General features: G+C 35.3%; 1 protein-coding gene across 1 annotated transcript in view; it reads right to left on the bottom strand.

The window, feature by feature from the left end:
• The window catches only part of CCDC141 (coiled-coil domain containing 141), a 101,172-nt gene that overhangs the window by 21,905 nt on the left and 61,343 nt on the right, over positions 1-17,924 (bottom strand). Inside the window, exons 11-20 of the mRNA XM_064451719.1 lie at positions 17,340-17,531; positions 16,370-16,546; positions 14,677-14,856; positions 13,622-13,747; positions 12,868-13,056; positions 12,380-12,559; positions 11,183-11,332; positions 4,216-4,356; positions 1,962-2,156; positions 168-351 (exon numbers count right to left, since the gene is read on the bottom strand). Coding sequence (XP_064307789.1) covers positions 168-351; positions 1,962-2,156; positions 4,216-4,356; positions 11,183-11,332; positions 12,380-12,559; positions 12,868-13,056; positions 13,622-13,747; positions 14,677-14,856; positions 16,370-16,546; positions 17,340-17,531 — 1,714 coding nt within the window. The remainder of the gene's footprint in view (positions 1-167; positions 352-1,961; positions 2,157-4,215; positions 4,357-11,182; positions 11,333-12,379; positions 12,560-12,867; positions 13,057-13,621; positions 13,748-14,676; positions 14,857-16,369; positions 16,547-17,339; positions 17,532-17,924) is intronic.

A 17,924-nucleotide genomic window follows, 5' to 3' on the forward strand; every position in this document is an offset into this window, starting at 1 on the left:
TCTGAAATCCTTAACCTCTTCCAGTCAATACTTTAAAATAAAACAACACTTGTTTTTTAAACTTCATGGGATTTTCTTCTTAAATGAACAAATCTAGGAATCTGCTTCCTCCTGTCCTAAGTTATTGTATTTTTTTCCCCACAGTACATTACCAGACAACTCCTCACCATATAACCGTTTAGCGAGGTCTATAATCTGCTGAATTTTCTCTTCTTGTAGAGGCACTGTAGGCTCAATAAACTTATTGAATTGCTTGTAGAGAGTCTCTATTGCTTCCCTTGTTTTGCATTCTGCAGAATACTTGCCAACTCTAATGACTGTTGCATTCACATCTTCAAACCAAAATTGACACTGAGGGGTAAAAACACTGCATTATATCGAATTATCAGCAGTTCAAGCCTTCATAGAACAGACTGGACTGTTCTTAGACTTTCCATAATCAGCAGCATACAGTATGTTTTAAATTTTCTGATTTTAATTTAACCTAAAAAACATTTGTTCATTACCAATGCTGCTTCAAATATTAATAGCTGTTAAATTTCCTTTAAACACTAGATCCATGTTCATCTTACAAGCATGATAATGTTACTAGTTAATGGTTCTGCAAACATGTTTTATATCTGAGTTCTTTCCATCTTGCGTATGAACTGACTAATTTAACAAACTCTATGTCGTGGCCACAGTTATACCTCTGTAAGGGCAACAAGGTTGCTTAGATTTAGTCTACTAACAAACTGGGGTTTTGGTCTCAGCAATCATTAAAGTTGCTAGTAATCTTTCTACTGACAAGAATGGGCTTTAGAACATAACCTTAACGAGCCCTTTTGGTTAATACTCAAAGGATGATAGAATCTGGTGTTCACTCAGTATTATCCATATTGCATGATTACAGCAAGCCGCTAATAATCACCATTTTTAACTGCCTCTGAAGTCATTACTGAGGACTGTGCCTATTTGCTGAAAGAAAACTGTTGAGTAAAAGGTGATACTTTACACTGGTTAAAAAGAGCAATCTTAAATTTTAGCTCTAGGAAAGAATTTATTTGGTAAGGGGGAAGTTTAAAAATGTGAATCCACAACAAACAAATGGCAATAGATTGTTTTGCTAACAATGTGTGAAATGACACATTGGTCAGATCTGGACACTGGACACTGAAAAAATCTTTTAAACAAAATTTTAGTGTTGTGATCTATCATTAAGGGAATTTATTTGTCATGCCTTTAGATCACTTTGGAGATACGAACAACATTACTTCTAAAAATAAAGAATGATGACAGGAATACACTTTCCTTACAGCAGATGCACCAACACAATGTGGCAAGAGGGAAAACACTGTTATGAACTTTTTTTCCTTCTAAAAAAAGGCAATGCATAAGGCAGTCCTCAGACATATTAAAATAAAGTTACAGAAGTCTCCACAAAGACTTAGACTGCAGTTCAGAAAAAGAAGTATACATATCCTTAACAATTAAGTCTATTTAGAAAAATTATATTATGCTTTTAAGGAACTGAATATTTTACATTTCAGTTACAGAATTACATACCACATAGACAGCAATTTCTGACAAGTAACCAAGTGGGTACCGTGATAGCTGGCTCTTGTGCTTTGACAGCTATCAGAAGGCCTTGGGGCATTTTCTGTGTTGCCTCAGAATATACTTAGGAAAAATTAGTTCATAAGTATGATCATAGATAGGCTGAATCACTATGAAAGTCATATGGAGGTGGAGACTCCAGTCGTATGCATAGTGGTGCAAGAATATGGTCACGTTGCATGGTTTCCCCCCCCCCCCCCTTCCTCCACAGTTACTAAGAAAAAAATAGAAGAAAATACAGATTTTTACTAATCTACTATTTTTGGAAGCCACAGATTTTGCCCAAAGTATTTATAAGCACTTCTATCTATCCCAGCCCTGGATCATTATTACAGCCACAGTGGGGATCTCAGGTTTACTAGTACCTCTTCCATCATCTGTTGCAGATGCTCCACGAGATCCAGATTTTGTTTGTAATCCTCCACAACTCTGCTAAAGTCATTCAGCTGTTTTTGTAAGTCACTGACTGACCCCAAGAGTACTCTAACTTTAGCATTAGGTTCATTTACTAAAGGGCCAATGAGTTTCTTCTCTAAATTATCCATCTTCTTTTTAAGAATCTGTTTAAAAGATGTAGCAATGTTAAATACAGCAATGAAAGTGTTTCTATTTTTACAAATAAGAAGTAAAAAACATGGGAAAAAAAAATCACATAAACCTATTTCTTGTTCTGTGTTTTAAAAATTACAAGTACAAATTGCTTTTTCAAAAAGCAAAGGAAACTGGAGGTCTCTACAATGCTGATTAAAATCAGTGCAAATTAAAGCTAGAACTGAGTTACATTTTTCAACTTAAAAATAAATATCTGTATTAATAAAACATGCAGTCTTGAACAAAATAACTCATTGAATCTGGAAAGGAAAAAACACTACTAAGCCTTGGGAGTCTTTAACCCAATACAAGTCAATTTAAGCACAATTATTTAAGTCGTACAATATTAATATATTGCTTAAGAATCTGACATAAGCAACGTCAGTGACAATCCTGCATAATCCCAAAGACCAAGGGGAACAAGTATTCATAGTAGTACTTTATGATGTCTGATATAAACTTGACCTGTAAGTTTTAGGATAAGATAATGTACATATATACGTTTATATATGTTATATCTGAACGCTGGTCTTGCCAGTTGATCAGGACATCTTTGTGCTAGCTCTTTTACAACTGATGCAAGATGACAGGTCCTTGATTTTTGTTTGGAAAGGAAAAGATTGGTTTAAAATAGGGAAGTATTTCATGAACTGTCCACGTATACACTTGTAAGAATATACACTGGTAGAGTGTTGCCAGCAGGTTAAAGGAGATGATTATTCCCTTCTACACAGCACTAGTGAGGCCACATCTGGAGTCACTTTGTCTCCCCAGTACAAGAAATACCTAGACATACTGGATCAAATCCAGCAAGGGACCACAGAGATGACTGAGTAACTGAGCATTTGTCATGAAAGGACAGAGAGCGCTGTGATTTTTAAGCCTGGAGAAGAGAAGGCTCAGGGTGGATCTTATCAATGTGGATAAAAACATGATGGGAGGGAGTAAGGAAAACAGAGACAGACTGATCTCAGTGGTGTCTAGTGAAAAGGCAGGAAGCAAGGGATGCAAACTGAAATACAGGAAATTCTGTGTAAGAAAAAAACAAAACCAACCAAACAAAAAAAACATCCACCAACCTACTATTTTTACTCTGAGGGTGGTACAGCTTGCCTAGAGAGGTTGTGGAATCTCCATCCCTGGAGATATTAAAAATCAAACTGGACGTAACATAGAGAAATCATTTGCAGTTGACCATGCTCTGAACAAGGAATTTTGACTAGAGGATCTCCAGAGGTCCCTTCCAACCTCAATGATTCTGTGATTTGAATTTGCATTTATGGATGAAATTTCCAAGAAAGAAAGAAAAAAAAAAAAAAGGTTGTAAAAGGAATAGTCAATGACAACTAAAGAAATAGCAAAAATAGAATCATAGAAGCTACTGAAAATTTCAAGTAAAAAAGTTGTGAAGGAAGAGACTGGCAGGGCAAGAAATACAAAAAGTGCTAGTTCTGACCGGCAACTAAAAATATAATTGGAGGCTTTAGAAGAAGGGTTTCTGGTGAGTACAAAGAATGGGTGAGGCTAGCAAGGTTCTAAGGTGCAAATAAGCATGATCAATTCCAGGGAATGGACACAGAAAAGGTTTAGACTTACATGATGAAATGAGAAAGACAAGAATATAACTGGATGCAGGAGGGAATATGTGCACATTTATTGCCGATTCATTGATTTTGATGGTGTATTTGTTTTATTTTGCTTTTTAAGGACAGGAGAGACCAGGTTACATATTGTGAAGGAACAGAGGCAAGAAGAATAAAAGATTAAATAGAAAAATAATGGAGAATAAAAGAAGTGAACACCGAGAAGTCAGGAATTGATGTAAGATCATTCCACTGAAGGAAATGGAAGAATGAAAGGAACAGAGCAGTGAAAAATGTCTCAGTCAGTGACTGAGAGAGAGGAAGATATAAATCTGAGTAACAGGGAAGCCCACGATACATTTTACATCTCCTCTGATCTGCTTGGCATAGGCCACAGCAATTCAGCCAGTGAAGCCTTCACTAAGACTAAAATTTCTAATATTACCTGTATTTTCTCTGTATATGTATCAACTTGCTGAATCTGTATTTTAAGTACTTTCAGATTTCGAGCTTTTTCAGTTTTCTTCGTATAGTTAAACTTCAAATTGTTGAATTTCTTTTTGAGGTCCTTAAATGAGTCTCTGAGCTGAAACAGAGTAAGCATAGTTATTAGTAAAAAAGAAACCAGCTCACTTCAATTTAGATTTTTTCAAGAGCTGTTTAACAGACCACAATCTGAACACTGAAAATCTAATACAGAAATTGATAATACTATGCCATCTCATAAAACATTCTTATTTCCTCAGAATTTCTTTCCAGTAGTGGAACTCAATCTTACTAATCAACATTTTTGCATTATGAATGCTGAGTATTGTTTCCAGAATATCTGGGGCAGAAAAAGTTTTTGGGCAAAGGATGAGATCCTTGTTCAGACAACCTATGAAAAATGCTGTCTGAGAGCTTTCATTGATTTTAACTAGAGGCAGACATCCCTCACATACTCTAGGCCATTTGTGGAAATAGTAGCCACATAAATGTATGCCCAGGCTTAGTTTCCAGAAAAACAGTTTTACTGGGCTTGGGCAAGTAGATCTGTATTTATTCATAGTACTTTTCTCATAAAATACAACATGTAGTTTACATAAGGTTTTGTTTTTTATCGGGTTCTTTTTTTCCCCTCCTTCTGAAAGGAAGCTATACAGGGACTTCATTTTATACACTGTGCTAGTCCAAACATCTTAGTACAATTATTCACAGCATACAAAGATGAATCCAGTTCTTTGCAGGATCAGGATGTAGACTATATGAGCACCTGCCTTTCAAATGGCAGCAGAGAGATTCTGCCTAAGAGCTACACAAAGAAAGCCTCACCTAACTACAGCTAGACAGATTTGGTACCACATGAAAGTATTATTACCAGCAGTTGGCACTGACTTGGTGCAGCAAGCTCAACACTAGGGAAAATGATTCTCATAATAATATAAGTTAAGATGACCTAGTAGTTCTGATTATGAAGCATCCATGATTTCAAGACTTTTAAGATGGACTTATATCAGCTGAGATAACCACTATTAAATTTAGTTATATTAAATTTGCTGTAAAACTCTTTTGTTACTTAGATTAAATGTAGATACATTTTCTTTAATTTATGAAATATTTTATGGAATGATAGGAATGGCACTGATGAAGCTCTAGGAAGCTACACTTCCATTTATACACATATGGATGAGATGCATTGCCAATTTAACAAATTAGTTCAATACACATTGAAAAGAAGAGTCATATATAATTTAAAAAATGGTGTTCATTTACCATGGGAACTATTTATAATATAGGGTTGTTATATGCTTTATCTTTTTTTTTCCAATGCCAATCACCTCTCTGCTTTAATGTCCTCTTACAAGTGCCCTTAGTAAACCACATGTCATTCTTTGCATTAGCAACATTATATAAATAAGCATATCAAACATACTCAGCTAAATTATCTTCAAAGAACTGTGATTTTTTTAAGTATAAATTTTTTTTCTATATTTTGTTCTCTGAAAGCTCTGTAATTTTCAATTTTATTTACAACTGCAAGAAATCCTATACAATATCAGAAATAGTGTGGCCAGAAGGACTAAGGAAGGAATCATCCCCCTGTACTCAGCACTGGTGAGGCTGCACCTCCAACACTGTGTTTAGTTTTGGGCCCCTCACTACAAGAAGGACATTGAGGTGCTGCAGCGTGTCCAGAGAAGGGCAACAAAGCTGGTGAAGGATCTAGAGCATGAGTCTTATGAGGTGCAGCTGAGGGAGCTGAGGTTGTTTAGTCTGGAGAAAATAAGGGTCAAGGGAGACCTTATCACACTCTGCAACTACCTGAAAGGAGGTAGTAGCGAGATGGATGTTGGTCTCTTCTTCCAAATAAGAAGTGATAGGACAAGATAAAATGGCCTCAGGTTCCACTGGGGGAAGTTTAGATTGGATATTGGGAAAAATTTCTTCACTGTAAGGGTTGTCAAGCACTGGAACAGGCTGCCCAGGGAAGTGGTTGAGTCACAATCCCAGGAGGCATTTAGAAGACATGTAGGTTTAGCGGTAGACTTGGCAGTGCTATGTTAATGGTTGGACTTCATGATTTTAAAGGTCTTTTCCAACCTAAACAATTCTATGATTCTATGATATTACAGTTACTTCTGAATGCCTTTAAAGCAACAGATACAAGAGCCAGACAAATATAAAACCTACTTAAAATATGCTACTGGTACCTTATAAAAGGTACTATTTTAATTATATTGGAATTCCATTATCACATTTTGAAATTCTTTATAATTTAAAAAAGCTTGAAATGGAAGAGTATTAAAACTACTGAAGTTTAGTTTTTTGTTTTGAGAATTTCACATCCTTTGGGTTGACAATTTTTGCTTTTAGGATAGTGTAGAATAAATTATGTAAAGTTATATTTCTCTAAAAGAACTGATATAAAAGAAATGCAGCAGTTCTAATACTTTATGGCCTGTTCCTTTAGACACACAAATAAAAATAACTTAGCTTACTTGATTAGTGTTAACAAGGTCAGGTCACATCCACAATTTGCTATTTAGTTAACATATTTGAGGCTTTCTTTATATTAAAAATTCCTACTGAGTTACCCCTGCTCCCCTCCCTGCCAAAGAATCCAGGGAGTAATGAATGTTCATTTTGCAGCTACTGTTATTGGAACAGCTAGCAATCAATCATTATTATTATTATATACTTATGTTAATCCATCAAGGGATATATTCTTCATTTTCATTTCACGTAGTGGGATGTTGCCATGTTATTTCAGCGGTGAATAAACAGATGGTGTTCACTCAGTGTAATGGAAAGGAAGGGAATTCTATCACTGGCACTGTGATCTCCAATTAGTTTAAGGCTCTTTATTCCATCTAAGTACAAAGAATAATAAAATCTAACTAAAAGCCCTCTTAATCAAACCACTTCTGCAGAACAATATTTTGTATTCAGAACACAAGAGCCTTATTTGCTGGTTTAACTTTGAGGAAAAGAAGAGATGAGCAAGAGTTTATTTTAGTTTATTTCACTGGCTTATGCACATACATAAGCTAGTGATCATTTATAAGGCCAGAGGCTCTCCTCATAGCAGTATGTGAAATTAGATCGCCTTGTTTCAGATATGATGGCTCATGTGTTAAAGGTCTGCAGCTGCTGTCACCCTTCTCTTTTAGCCTCAGTGGAAAAAACAGATTCAGCTCAGACTTGTACATCACCCCCTCAGAGTGCATGTACACAGCTTCTGTTATCATCAGCAATTGTATCAAGGATAATATATGGCTGTCAATTTTTAGTAGTCTAAATGTATCTCAGTTTTCCACTATTTTCTGCAAAATTAAATGAGAAATACTAAAGGAACTATACACCCTAATACACCCCAGTGACTTCAGCCGACAACTTTAATGGAACTTTGTAACTTGTCCATTGTGTCATAGTCATTAATCAGGCAGCTGTTCCTAACTATAGTTGGCCTGTCACGGGTGGAGAATGATAGTGGAGGAGAGGGGTTTAGGTGCCAATTGCTCCGATTTATCACACAACTACAAAATAAATTGAAAAAGCAAGGTATAAAGCTGCTTTAAACATATTTTTGTTAACAGTACAATTCCAGTAAAATGCTTTGATTCCTGTGTGAACCAGTCTAGGAGGTATTTCAGTGTTGTTATCCACTTACCCTTCCCTTTTTATTACAACATAAAACTTTTAGTAGCACTAATAATCAAAACAGCCCATGAAAGCAGGTTGCTGAAAATAGATTTTCGAAGTGGCAACGATTAAAGAACAGACAGAAGCAAAGCTAGTCAGAAACTGGGAAGAAAGAAAAGGTGCTGTTCAAGTCATTAATGATTACTTTAATTCTGGGACCACAATCAAAATAAATTACAAGGTGAGAAATGTGCTAAGAAGTATCAGTTCCTACTGTCTTGTGAAAAGAGCTCATTACCCCTCCATGGTTAAAATCCACATTTTTAGTCATACCTTTCCATAAGTGTATAAATAATTACACGATGAAGAGGAAAGAAGATGACTGGTGAGAGCTGAGAACCTCCTTCAGGATGTTCCTCTTCTGTTGCAAGTTTTGTACAGACATGCACAAATGTTTTTTTAAAGTGATCAAAGAAAAGGCTCTTTCATTGCAAAAGTTATCTTATATAAAAAACTGTGTCACTTAGAATCCTATGAACAGGTTCAGTGTAGTATTAAGCTACAGTTACCCGAGGCTTGACTCAGCCTTAACACAAATGATTGCAGTATTAATGCAGTGGGGCACTGTGGCTCTTCACAGGCTGCTACCCAAGCTACTTAGTGATGCAGGAAGCCCGAACTGGCAAAAACAGATGTCAAAGTCATATGAGCTTTCCTTATACCTTTCTTTCAAAGATATAGAGGGCATAAAACATTTTTTCTGGCCTTTGCACATTCTCTTTAAATTAGAGAAGGCACACAAAAGGCATGCATTTTACTCTTCTGTCGTCCAAGACTGTTTCAAAACTCATGCTATGTATCCTTGGCTATAAATTTAAGTATTTGTTTCCTTGCTTCTTATAGAAGCACTAATATGGTACAAACACAAGGAGCTAGCCAAGTCCTGTAAGTATGATATTTTCAAACACCAGTGAATCTAATCATGAAAGCCCTCACTCACATGCTTTATTTACACACTTAAATTCACCACATTAAATGTAAACTAATTTAAGTGTTTACAGCAGAATTCCAAAATTTTCAGTCAACTTTAAAGTTTGCTTTGTATACTGGTAAATCACAACTATATTATCTGGTTGGCTCTTTACCACGAGACAGCTATGAACAGCTGCTGCTTGCTGCTAGCACATGAAATATTTGTTTGCTTAGACATAGTAGATGGTAAAACAATTGTTATTTCAGACAGGTCTTGCTGGATTCTAGCAATACTCAGACTAATTTCTGATGTTAAGATTCACAGAATTTAAAATACTGAAGTGAAGAGTCATAACTTTAACATCCTTGAAGTAGTTCAGTGTCTGGTTTCTTGATCCCTAAACAGAATTATTATAAATACTTAGTAAAAAAAAAAAAAGAAGAAAAATGGCAGTGGATTAATGCATATACAGGTATGTTAGCCAATTGTGTCTAAAGAAAAAGATATCCACATGCCAAATTGGTACCTTTCAGTCAGTTTACATTCAAGGTTCAATTAAGTCTGGGGATGACAGGTTTTAACTTAACCAGCCAACATGGTTTTCCCAACTTAAAATGAAGAAAAAAAAATCAATTACTAACAATTAACACTATAATTGAAAATATACCACGCGATTATTTTGCAGACTGTGTCCATCAACTATGAGAAGCTAAAATGTTACATTTTGCAATAGGGCATGTGGTGAGAAATACATGTCACTGACACACTTTTCATTTAAATTTGAGAGAGACAGAAGATTGCTTTTTTCTTCTACTTCCTGCTCTCACTGGAAGTCTGACATGTAATAAAAATAGAAAAACAATTCTTAGAAAGGATTCACAATCTCCTGCCCTCATACAACCCCAGAATCAAAGGACAGAAACAAGAGATTCGTTTAGTATAACTGTGTATCTTTGACTATGGCCAGCCTTACATACAGGCTGCTCAGTGAACTTTTTCTTCAGCAAATTTGAGACATTTTCAGTAAAAACTTAAAATGTTTTAGGCTTCATGCTTTCATTCCCTTCTTCTACAGGACGGTTCCCTCTGCCAGAGTGCTTCTCCTATACCACCTGCTGTTCCTATTGCCTCCTACCATCAGCCAAGAAGTTACATCACAAGAGACTGATGCACAGAAGATCAGAGAGTGAAACACACTCAGTTTATAACTGACAAGGGACTAGAACTGTAATTGAGAAATAAAAATACCTTTTTTTGATGCACAATGTTTTTCAATTTCAAAACACATTTTTTGTGAAAATGGATACTTTTTTAAAAGAAAAGAAAATCCAAACAATAATTCTCTCATTAAAAATAGTTGGGACAGAAATCTCAATTACCTCTTCTTTGGTGATTTCGAGAAAATAGAGTCTTTTTTTTCCAGGTGTGGACTTACTTAGCAAAAGATAAAATAAGAAAATATAACTTTCAGTGTACTGTGTTTCTACTACCTATGCATCACACTATGGGAAAAATTAGTGTGAAATCCTTCCAGGTAAGAACGCAGTTTCTGTACTTCATGGATGCGCAGAAATGCAGTCTACAGAATATTAAGTGTTGAGGCCATCAGCCTCTTATTTTAATGGATCAGTCTGAGAAAATTCATTCTATGGAATGTTTTCCTAAACTAATTTTTGCTCAGACATCTGTCCAACGCAGCCTGCTAAGCTGTGAGTAGATCTGCATTTGGCCTACTAAGATGCTAAATTAATAATCATATTAAATAAGTAATTTTTCCTAACCTAAGTTCCATAATACTAAATTCTAATACCTTGTTCCAAAGAATATACAATTTTCTTCCAGCAATTTTTAAGTATCACATCTTGGGTTTCTGAAAAAATGTTAAGTACTAAATTATTCTGAACTTTTCATTAAAAGACAGAGTTCTTTCTAATAACCTTACAACTGCAATATATATAAATTCTACTTTTGTTTGAAACCTTAGCTTCATAAGAAAGAAATCTGAAAACTCATGTATTTCAAATGGAGCTGACAGAGCTGAAAGCCAAACAAAATATAGCTGCTCTATTTCCAGTCCTCTTGGTACAGCGAAAGCACTTCATTGACAGCCCAACAAATTGATATAATCCTGAACTGCAGAGGTATGGACCATAGATTATTATTGCTGCTGCTTGGATCAAAGGTTGCTGGTAAAATGAAAATCAACTTTTATGTATATGTACGAAGCATCTAGGGGAATGGTAAACAGTAACATATATTACAGAACACAACAGCCCTTTTAACAGTCATCTAACGTGTTGGGATTTATCTCATTTACCTCATTTATCTCCTCTTGAGTGCTGCAGTATTGGAAATGCTGTGACAGTTCTTCCTCGTATTTATCGGCTTTGGAGCTCCAGCTAATGCTATCACACTCAAATCTAGCAAGCTCTTGCTTCAGATTCTTTATAGAAACATTCAAGCAATTCTAAACAGGGAATAGACAAGAAACTTATGAAACTCAAGAAATGTACTGATTTAACCAATCTAAAATGAAAATAATTTTGAGGTAGAACATGCATAGTCAGTCCCAATGGGCTAGAGTAAACTGTTAAACCTCCACTGTAATGACAGAAAGTGTATAGCGGTTGCAATCAATAGTGGTCTGAGGCGTAGTTTTAGGTCAAAGTCATAACTCTGAGCAAAAAGGAGGTGGCCTACTCTAGTCCTTTGCCACCTGGAGATTAGCACCTTTCTGCTGTCAATCAGTTTATGGAGTCTGAAGAGCAGACTGGCAATGTGGATAATCTAGGCAGGTCATGAGGTAATGTCTTGCTTTCTCCCTAGTAAATGAATACAGGGCAATGACAGTCCTGTGACAAATAAATAACTCCGTTCTAAAATGATATCCATTTTGCCATGCAAGTCAGTCTGAAATCCATTAATAAGGTAACACCATTATTATATTTCCTTTTTGTTCTTTTTTTATCCTTTTTTTTATAGGAGAATAAATATGCACGGCAACCTTTACCAAGTAGCAGGAGTCTAATAGACAGATGTGGCATTCACAGAATCACCAAGAGGGCCTTGAGCTGCACAAACACTAGATAACAGAAAGTCATGGGTTTTTTTCAAAGCGCTGGTATTTTAAGATTAATTTCCTTCTTATTTCAAATTTATTTCAATGTTTTCCAGAGTCAGATCTGTTCACAGACCATTAAAAATTAAAACAAGATTTCAAAGAAACTAATTTTTCTTTTCTCTTGGCAAAAGCAATTTGTAATGTGAGTAACTACTGAAGAATAAATTTCATTATTCCCGGATATTTCATTTAATTTGATGGCTGTATATCTGCAAACTCCAAAAGGAGAAATCTAAAAATGATCAACTGTCTTACTTTCTTTTAAAAGGATCTTGAAGCTCTGTATTTATTTTTCCACATTAATGCATTTTTGTACATCTGAAAGTCAGATAGCTTCAATAATCTTCTTTCCTATTTATCTTTGATTTCACAGATCATTCTAATTCGACTCACCGGTTGCTGCACTGCAGACAAGATATCCACTCCCTGGTTAATAAGTAGTTTATATAGCTGTCTGATGTGTGCATGTTTCTCCTGAGCATTCACAAGGTAGGCTTTAGCATGGTGCACATTTTCGGGGTCCTCACATATTTCAGGAATATCCAGTTCTCCTGATTTTGATAGATATTCCAGCTAGAATATATTGAAACAAAAATCAGTGTGTGTTTAAAATAATGTGAAAGGAAGCTTACAATTCCTTCCTTACCCATAATGTGTTACCCTAAACTTTGTTGACATGTTTAAGTAATTAAATTTGGGTTCAGATCTGAACTTTAAATTCTCCAAATTTCATGCAGTTTTAGATCCAAAATTTTAATTCTGATCACCAGGTGGGTTAATGCTCTTTGTCTGGAGGAAGAAAAAGAAAGATGACAGGCACCAATTCCAAAAAGAGTCTAACTGCAATGGGAAGAAGGTATATTTTAAGAGATTATACTCACTTCTTTTTTAATGTGATGGAATTTGACTGTCTTGTTGAAAATCTCATCATACTCTGTCATTGTGTCCTTTACTGTTTGATGGAGATGAATAAGCTCACTTATTCTCTCAGAATTCTCTTTTACAGGAAATCCTTTCTGACTTGGCAATTCTAATAATTTTATCAGGTACTCAAGCTCAGCATTCAGTTGCTAGAAAAGGAGAAGTTACTCAAATGACACAAATATATTTGCAAGTTTTCCCTTACATTTGATGAAATAACAAACTAACAATGGTTCATTACCCTGGGGAGAAATCAGTGCCATGCTCTTTAAAACACTCTCCACATACTTTATTTTCCTAGGCATGAATTTCAGCTATCAGCCAGAAACAGCCTTGGATCAAAAAAGTGAAACTGACTTGCAGGAGAATGGCAGACTGAATTGCTAAAACTCGGAGACAGTATTCAGAGGAGATAGGAAGCTCAGTATGACACACCTCTGCTTCCGAACAGCTCTAACTCAAAAGTATGAAGCTGGTACTCTCCTCATACTTCCACCACCCCAATGCTTGTGTGTCACTTTCATACTTAGCTAACACCATGCAAGACATTCTCTGGACACTGAAGGTAAAATGTCTTCTGCCTTACCTTATAAACACACACAAACCCTTCCGTCTGGAAAAGTAATGTAAAATATAAAACATAATATGAGCATGAATCTTTACTGTACCAAGAGCTTTTGATCCACAGTGCACTTCACTAGCTTGGCTTCTCACCTGAAACTGTGGTTTCATTTGGTTAAGCTTTTTTTCTAGTTCCAAAACAATAAAAAGGTCACTTCCAAGGTCAACTGTTGCTGCAAGCTGTAGTGCCTCTTGAAGACTCTCTAATCCATGGGTAGTCTAAAAGATAATCGAACAATTCAGAGTCTCTATCTGTAGTAAACAAAAAACCAATTTAAACTAAAATTTAAATTTGTAACAAGAACCTTCCCCAAACCAGACAACCAAATGCTCTCTGTAAATTTCATTACTAGTTAAAAAAAAAAAAAAGAAAGAAAAAATGAGAGACATTCTGAAGTTAAGATTACTAATTTTATTTTTTAAAAAAAAACTATAAACCTCTCTGTCTCAAACCCTCTGACTGACAAGGGTGATAGGAAATCTTTAAGACATTTAAGACAGTGTGCAAAAATGATTCGGACGCTGAGCTCAGAGGACCCATACACACAGTGTATTTTCTGCAATAACATGTTGCGGTTAAATGACAAGTTTCACTTGATAAACAGTGTCTATGAACCTCTGGTTCTGCTACTAGCCTAGCTACTGTTGCTTTTAAGGAACACTGCATGCTGTCCCTGTGCCAAGGAAGTTTCAATTGTCTTTCCTGACGAACACGGTTGGACTTGAGTTCAGCAACTATTGGGACACAGTTTAGTTTAGTAACTATGAAGTCACAACAAAATGGTGCTTAAGAAAAAACCCGACCAAAAGCCAAAAGAAAAAAAAAAAAAAAAAAGACAAAAAAACCCCAACACACAACTACCAAACAAAAAACTAAAGTACTGCTGGTATAGTATATGGACTTGATTAAAACCTAAAATTTGAAGTGGGGACTTGGACTTGTATGTGCTTGAATAAGGGCAAGAGATCAAAACCTTTAATGTTTCTTGATGACTATCTAAATGGCAGAATAGACTATTGAAAAGTATCTTATTGATCATCTCCCTATCAAGTGATACCTATACTAGTTGATGAGAGAGTAACAGACAAACTAATAACAATCTAGAAATGTTTGCCACAGTTGCTTTCTTCCTAGCTGTTTTACTTACGATTTTTAGTTGTTCTTTAAATATCTGGCATTGTTGCTTGACAGGTTTTACTTGGGTAATTTTAAAATTCCAGATTGCCCAAAGATCGGTGAGCTCTCTCTTTTCTTTACTCAGATTAATAATGATATTTTCTGTTACTCGTACACATTTTTCTACTTTTAATATTAAACTTTCATTTACCTGGCAAATAAACAGACACATTTTTTTCCACATATGTTTTTATAAAATACAATTAAAACTTCATAGTATTAAAGTCTCAACAAAGCTTAATAAAAACCAACTATTCTGGCATAACTCCTTTGAAAATTTCTGGTATTCTAGGTGTCCTTAAATACACTCTTCTCTTAGGCATAGATCAACAGAATTTGTATACTGAGGACACGGCTAACGTTGAAGTTGAAAACGTAGAATGGGTCAGTAATGACTGAATTATTGCCATCTGATAGCTGTTTAACACTTATACAAAATAAAGTAATTTCTGAATAGACAGAACTACCCAAAATGGCCTTTTGGGGAATAGCAACTGGAAAGTGAAGAGGATGAAGAAAAGACCACTCCTTATCCTGCTGATAAGGAGCACAGCACTGAAGCATGGGAGGGATAAAATGTTTAATATTTGAACATGTGGTATTTTTAACTCTTTTTAACAGAGCCCATAACAGAAACACCACAAATCTGGGTAATGCTGTTCCTGCTTTTCCCATTTCAGAATTTTTCTTTTAAGAAAAATTGTGTTTGTAAATTACTTGTATGATACCTATCTTCCAGCTACTTAAAAGCTACAACCTTAGAATATCATGGGAACAGAGTAGCAGAAAATACAGTGGCAACACACTTCCAGGTCTTTAGAGAGATGATAGCTGAAGATATGTTTAGACTTTAAGTGACTGCAGTACAATCTCACATTCACACACATTCAACTTGCCTTTACACTATCTTATCTGTGCCTGGCTGCATCCAGCTGTGACAGCACGCACTTTAGCCTACAGTAACTGCCTGAGCACCTTCCCTTCTTAAGAAGGTTTTTCCAGCTCATCTTGCATGCTGCTGTATGTTATCAACAAACACTCCCCCTCCTGAGCCTCGTGTAACTGCTCCCTAGTCTGTCCTATAAAAACAGAAAGAACAGCTGGGTACCCAGGCTGTCTACATTAATTGGGATTGCTTTCGGGGTGACTTAGGGAGTGATTGCACATCTCAAATGATCATCTCATGAAGGGGTGTTGGCAAATCAGGTAGGCATGTCTAGGCAGTGCAGCTGAACCCAAGACAGAATGTGAAGACACAAGGAAAAGTTATCTGTAAGGAAGTATCTCTAGCACCCATTTCTTTAGAAGAACTTCATACACTCAATTAGCAAAGACTGCCTCTTAGTGGAAGTAAAATACTGTGCTTGCATATATGCTGCTTTCCAACATGAAAAAAAACCCAGATATGTGCATGTTTATATTTATGTGCATGTACTGGATCATTTATTAAGGGCTCTGTTATTGTTAAACACAAAACTTTTTATATTACTTATAATTCCATTAGCAGTCAAATAGTACTTCCATATTTTGAAAGTATATAGCAGCATTAATCCCTTTAAAACTAAGTACTGAAGAAATCTCAATCCATCAGTCACAGAACTAGGATTAGACCTCATCACAGGCAAACATCAAATATTCAATACGGTTTATTAGATTATACTCACCATATTCACTAAATTAAGAAAATTGCAACCCATATTTTGGGTTGAAAAAATCTTCTTTATAGTCTTTTGCCACTGAGTATTAGCTGACTCCATTGAAATTTTATTTTCAGCCTCCCTGTTTGTCTGTAGTGGTTCTGATTTATAGCATTCCTTCAAATTTTGAATATCATCACTCACCTACAGATAGACATAAAATAAGCATCAAAAAACAAATTGAAAATTGAGCTGCTATAATCAGAAGGTATACAGACATGATAAAATTGAATAGCAGCCTCTGAATCTTTTCCAGGTTTTAAGATCTATCACCCTCCCTAAAACCTATACAAACACTAAATAATAAAAACAAAAAGTTTTAAATAACCTGTAAGCCAGTAGATGTCTGGCAGACAGGTGGCAGCAATTTGTTCAATTTTTGGCACATACCGTTACATGGATATTATAGACCAGTGTATCAATGCAATGATTTTCACAGATCTGTTTAATATGAAGTAACTGAAGTTACCAATAATCAAAAGTAGACATAATCCAAATTTTTGGCAGTTTATCGTCAAATAAATAAATCCTACGGCAAATTTTATCTGATATGTTCCATTTCATCCTCAATTTCTTTCTAAATGTAAAATAACAACAGTGTTACAGAATATTAAAACAAACATTACATCAAAATGAAAATTAACTGCCCTGGGCATCATTAGCACAGCTACCAAAATTATATTGGTATTGAATTGATTATATTGATTTAAATCAGTACAAAACCTACATAGACTAGTCATTATGCTGATGCAAGTTTGATGACGAGTGATGCTTGCTCTGATGGAACAGATCTCCTTTAAAATAGAAAGGATCTTACAAAGACTTACAGTGTTTCCATGGCACAGCATCTACAGGATTTGTCTTAGCTAGCTAAAAGCACATTTTTCACATGTAAGATTTTCACAGTTTGGTTAGAGACTAAATAGGTAATCTTTACCTCCATAGCTGACTTTAAAAAGGCCACATAAGTTTCTAGAATTTCTAGTTTGGGACTAATATTTTTTTCAATTCTTTTCAGTTCTTCGTTCAGAAAGTCAGTTCTGCTAGAAAAAGCTGCCACCTGCTCAGGTTCAAATTCTTCCATATCTTTGATGATTCTCCCAGCTTCTTCCAGTTCATGTGAAGTTTCCTTTGAGGGAACAAGCATAGAACAATATGTATAATGGCTGAAAAGGACTTGTGAATATTGATATCACATTAATTTTCACCAGTATTCCTTTCTTATATAAAATTCAATTACTTAGTTGAAGAAGAGCTCATGATCGTCATTATATGCTGAAAATAACCATTGCTTTCCTGTAACATTTTGACACTTAAAAACTATGGATATAGTTATTAAGATACCTATTCTGAAAGGAAAAAAAAAAGGTAGGAATCTCAACATTCAGATTAAGTAAGCTACATCACAGTGTAAGGATGAAAACAACAGAAGCATTCCATATGGGAACATCGATATCCAGAACTGATATAATTCCTTTAATAAACAGTATAGCCCAACTTTCTGAACAGATTCTCTCGAATC

The sequence above is a fragment of the Phalacrocorax carbo genome, chromosome 5, assembly GCF_963921805.1.
Source record: "Phalacrocorax carbo chromosome 5, bPhaCar2.1, whole genome shotgun sequence".
NCBI lineage: Eukaryota > Metazoa > Chordata > Aves > Suliformes > Phalacrocoracidae > Phalacrocorax > Phalacrocorax carbo.